The 5078-nt window shown below is 35.6% G+C and overlaps 1 protein-coding gene across 2 annotated transcripts; it reads right to left on the bottom strand.

Annotated features, from left to right (window-relative positions):
• Positions 1 to 389: 389 nt before the first annotated feature.
• On the bottom strand, positions 390 to 4770 carry LOC100246194 (kinase-interacting family protein). Of its 2 annotated transcripts, none has more exons than XM_019226330.2 (3): positions 4529 to 4770; positions 3646 to 3752; positions 390 to 1566 (listed from the first exon to the last, which is right to left on the bottom strand). In XM_019226330.2, the coding sequence occupies exons 2-3, from the start codon at positions 3731 to 3733 to the stop codon at positions 575 to 577; spliced, it is 1080 nt and encodes a 359-aa protein (XP_019081875.1). In that variant the 5' UTR covers positions 3734 to 3752; positions 4529 to 4770; the 3' UTR covers positions 390 to 574. The 2 variants fall into 2 exon arrangements, with proteins under 2 accessions (XP_019081875.1, XP_010663925.1); XM_010665623.3 differs by having other exon boundaries at positions 3646 to 3757; positions 4529 to 4656.
• Between the last annotated feature and the right edge of the window lie 308 nt (positions 4771 to 5078).

Below are 5078 nucleotides of genomic sequence, written 5' to 3'. Positions count from 1 at the left end.
AATTATTTACATTCATGTTTCTAACAATTTGAGAATGAAAATAAAAAATATTTAAAACCAATAAATCATTTTTATATTAATTTTAAATTCATTTATCTCATTTACCTCCTCTATATTAAATAATTTAAAAATATATCCATTTTTAATTAATTATTTTTTCATTTTTTTTTTTCTGAAATTCTTTTGAACTAAACATAATACAAGCAACAGAGGCTATTCTAAGATATGAAATGAACCATACCAAATTTTCAAACTCAATTGTAACCTTTGATGAAGGATAAAATTTGAATTTTTGAATAAAAGGAAAAATAAAAATAAAAATCTGCCTCCTGATTACGTTTGCTTCCCGACAAAATCAGCCCTTTATAACACAAAGCCACTCATAAAAATTTACCAAATGAGACCTTCCAGCCTTTTTATCAAAATGGCATCATGATTCATTTTCCATCATATAAAGAAGTCATTACAACTGAGCTACCAACGTTACCTAAAAACCCAAAATCCCAACATATATTGTCTTTTGGAAGGGCATTTGGCTAATATCCATCTCTCTCTCTATACACATATATAATGATCAAATGGAGCCGGGGTTTGGTCCACATATAAACAAGTCCAAGTTCTTCACCCTCTCCCACCACTTGAAAACTTTCCCACCATCCTTCCCTTTCACATTCACATCAGCATTCTCCACCATCTTCAACTTATGCACTTGAAAACAAACCTCCAAACCCAACTTCTTCTTCTTATCCTTGCTTTTAAATAGTTGTTCAACTTCTTGGTCTCTTTTCATCAGCTGCTCATAGTACTCCTTGTTCCTCTTCTCCAACCCATATATCTGCCCCTGCAGATCTTCGATTTTTCGACTCAGCATGCACACCCTGTGATCCTCCCTCATCTTCAACACGCACCTTGCCAGCTCCCCCGCCTTCCTCTTCATGAACAGGGACTCCGACGCCAGCCCCTTGTTCTCCTCAATCAGCGCGCTCACCTTGTACCCCAGCCGCACGTTCTCATTCAGCAGTATCATCCTCTCCGACTCCAGCACCTCCAGCAAGCTCTTCTGCAGCTCTATCTTCCTCGTTGACTCCCCAAACCGCCGCTCCACCATGCTTACCTCATCCAACAGGATATCACATTCCACGTTCTTCATCACAATCTCTGCTATCATGGCTTCCACGTCCAGTTTCGCATGCTTGGGGAGTGGGGGTTGGGGTTGGTAGGAAAGGGAGCTCTCCACATCGGAGACAGCACCAATGTCGTCGTCTTCTTCATCGTAGGAGTTTGTATCCTCCTGTCCATCGAGATGGAGGGCTTGGATTTGAGATAGGTTAGAGCTTTGTCGTCTATGATGATGGTGATACTGCTTGGCAAGAGTTTGAGTTTGGGAGTAGCGATCGGCTAAGGTGAGATAGGCATTGTAGAGGTCTTGGAGCAAAGCCAAGAGCTGAGGGCGTTTTTGGTAGTAGGATTCTGCCCGCTGCGCAAAAGTGTCGGTGGCATCGCCGCCTTCTACCTTCGTTTTTGTGTTTCCGTTCAGTGCCAGCATCTTCATCCTCTCATCCATCTCTGTCAAATACCCATGAGACAACACACTCTCTATAGATATGATATAAGGGAATTTAATTCAATCAAGGGCGAACTATCATACATTCCTTACCGGAACCTTAATTTAAAATCCAATCTTAAAACTCTCTCCAAATATGAAATATAGATATTTTTACTAAGATTTTTTTGTCAAAAAATATACGTGAGTTTTATAGGGTTTCCCTTCTCACTTTCCTCTTTGATTTTTTAAGAAAAATTTTAATAAAAAATATTATTTAGAAATTAAATTGAGATGTGGGTGAAAATGCAAGACTGATTTTTGGAATTTAATCTAAAGATAATGAAATATCAGAGGAAGTCTTAATTATTGAGTTTTTTACCCTTAACCAAATATAATCTTAATTTTGTGGACATACAAAATTATTCACCTACTTTCAATTCTTTCCCTCTCTCTTCCCGCTTCATTTCTTTATCCAATACAAATATAATATTTGAATTTAAAATTCCAAAAAAAAAAAAAGCATATATTTATAAACCTATACGAGATAAAATAGGAAAATTGCAAATCAAACACTTAGTACTTGGTAGCCCCACTCTTTGACGTCATGTAAACGTTTTTATTGAGGGGCGTAGAAGAACACAATCAAAGCAATTAAGCAGCGCGTATAGAGAAGACAGCCCGGATCCTAGGCTTGCATGTTGCAGGAGGAATAATAGTTTTTGCAGGTGAAAGGAAGAGAAGAGACAAAATCGATTCCATTCTGCTACACGCCATTGGGTTTTTCTTTCAAAATTTCAAATAGGAGGGGAAGAAAAAGACGCACACACTGACACTGCACCCTCTCACATGCAAAAACCATTACATATAGACATAAAAACGTCTTTCTTTCACTATGCTTGTAAGGTAGCAGAAAGTGACCTGTCTGGATGATTAGGTCCCCTGTTTGGGAAGGTGGAAAACGCCCTTTCATCCAAAGATCGATTTCCCCGCCCATCTAACTTTTTACCATTTGCCCACCATGTTTTCTTCCTTTTTTTTTAAATTGGAAGTTGCAAAATAAATTTAAATTTTGAAATTTGAAAGACAAGGAAAAACAAAGAAACAGGGGTCAAAACTCTCTGATCATCACTTTTCAGCTTTCCTTTGTGATGGTTTTATTGGGAAGGCAAAATTGACTTTTCAGTGGTTTATTAATAAAGTAAAATTTCAAATTTGAATAATTAAACCTCAAAAAACCTAAAACTGCAAACTGATTTGATCTAGAAATGGATTATTTTATTATTCTCTTTTTATGATTTTTAACATTTTCCCATAATTTGTTATTAAAATGTAAAAAATTATTTCAATTTTCCATGCATATAAGTAAAAAAAAAAAATGCAGAAAAAATATCAGGATAAATAACAAATAGAAAAAAAAAAAAAGAAAGAAAGAAATTCACGAAGCATATATATAAATATGAATGACAAGAGATCCATGAAGCATCATTGTTTGGGTAGCATAAAGTAGAAAGGAGGGTCGTATTATTAAAATTTATCCTTTTTGATAACGTGAAGGATTCAATTATTTTCTAACTTCTGACACGGATGCTGGGTTGCTGGCCTAATCAATAAAGTCATGGGTACTGCTTCAAAAAGCAGGTCCGTACAAATCATACTCGCGTGAGAGAAGAAGCGCGTGGGCCCGTTTGTTCAATTCCCTATGACCCTATCGCTAAATAATTCAACTATGCAATTTACCATTTACCATTATCCAATCACATCACCCTTAAAAGTTGGCGAGTTTTTTACGTGCTTTATTTACATTTTAAAATGATACATTTAAATAAAAATTTTAAAATTATTCTTTTATCTTTAATAAAAAATATTTATAGAATAATGTTGCAAAACATAAAATTTAATAATACCCAAAAAGCTAAAAATTTAATATATATATATATATATATATATATGTTTTTTTCCTTTTGTTACGAGTTTTCTATAAAAATATAAGTCCTTTACGTTGGAAAAGTAAAAGAACGGAAAAAAAAGAGAGGAAAAAAAAAAAAGAAAAGGTGGTACAATAATTCTGAGAAGAAGAGTTAAAGTGTGGTAGTCCGTACCAGCAAGTGTAGAGAGAAGCCAGGCAGGGTGAGAGGAGCAGCTTCTACGCGATTGATTACACGTACCTTTCTCTTCCTTCGTCGTCATCTCCTCCAACACTCTGGCCCTACCCTATTCAATTCACCACCAAACCACCACAATCAAAAATCCCCAATCCCTTCCTTTACCTCTCCCCCACATGCTTTTCATTCCAACGCTTTCCCTCAAAATTGCAATTTTGAGGTACAACCACACCAAAAGCATGCGATGGAGAGACGAAAGCAAACAACCGTGTGGCAGCTAAACAACTAAAAATAAAAATACATGGCAAATAAAAGAAACAATATGGTTGCAGTATTGCCATGGACTAGCGAAAAACAGCATGTCATGAGAGAGAAAACCAAAGCAATCCGTACGAACACTTAGAATAAATGCACGAAATAATGATCAAAAACAGCAGCAGGTCCGTGGTAGTAGCAGAGCAAGCAAAGAAGAATCAGAAGACTAGCGCAGATCTCGATGAACCACTACATTACAATTTCTCTATTTTCTCTATCCAATAAAAAATTCTATAAACTTGTATAGAAATACAAATGTCTGGACAAACGACCACGGCGTGTGAATCCCTATACAGGTTGGATTTTTAAAAAAAAAAAATCTTAAAAGATTTTCAGAGAAAAATTTGCGGCAAAGATGCATAACAAGATTTATGAGCAAGGAAGAAAAAAAAAAAAGGAATAAGCGAACTGTGAACACGCAGGACTGTTTGGATACCGAGAAAATGAAGGAAAACGAGAGATATAGCATTAGAAACTGATTATTTCCTGTATGAAAAACGAAGCCCTTCGAGAATTTCAATGGCCGGAAAGTGAAAGATTGTAAGAGAAGAAGGTGAAAACTTACCAGAAAATGATTGCGGAGAAGTTCGGAGGTGACCAGAGACTGAGAGAGTGAGGGAGGGTATAGAGAGAGAGGTGAAGAAATTGGGAGTGAGAGAAGGTGTAAGTGGGAAACGGTGGGGGAGTGTACAGGAGATCACTTAAAAGGCGGAAGGAGGAGTTTGAGATTGGCGTATTGCGATATGACACGTAGCTGTCAGAGTGTCTTTTTCGCGATTTGATTTTCAAATCAAAGCTCTGCGCCCTCACACAATGCCTGATTATGGCTAGTGTTTTCCCCAAAGTAACGTCCTTTTTGAAAGACATATTTATTTATTTTTAAATTTCAAATTATCCGCTAACCTTTTTTTCTTTTTCTTTTTTTACAAAACCGTGCTCTGTTTTTTATGTTAAATATGAAAAACAGTTTCGTGAAAGTATCATTTATTTATATAAGAATCTTTTAAAATAGTTTTCATGCTTTCAATTGTTCTTTAAAATATTTTTAAAATAGCTCAAATTTATTTTAAAAACAACGGTTCTTTTAAAAAAAATTCAAAACTATTTTCTGTAAA

Source organism: Vitis vinifera, chromosome 17 (genome assembly GCF_030704535.1).
Source record: "Vitis vinifera cultivar Pinot Noir 40024 chromosome 17, ASM3070453v1".
Taxonomy (NCBI): Eukaryota; Viridiplantae; Streptophyta; class Magnoliopsida; order Vitales; family Vitaceae; genus Vitis; species Vitis vinifera.
The sequence above is the reverse complement of the archived record's forward strand: the minus strand, read 5'-3'. Positions and strand labels throughout refer to the sequence as shown.

Bases quoted from the DNA above. Each gene is read 5' to 3' on its own strand.
- LOC100246194 (XM_019226330.2), bottom strand. From the start codon at position 3,733: ATGACGACGAAGGAAGAGAAAGGTACGTGTAATCAATCGCGTAGAAGC. The intron at 1,567-3,645 runs GTACGGACTACC...GGTATTTGACAG, and splicing joins GCTTCTCTCTACACTTGCTG to AGATGGATGAGAGGATGAAG.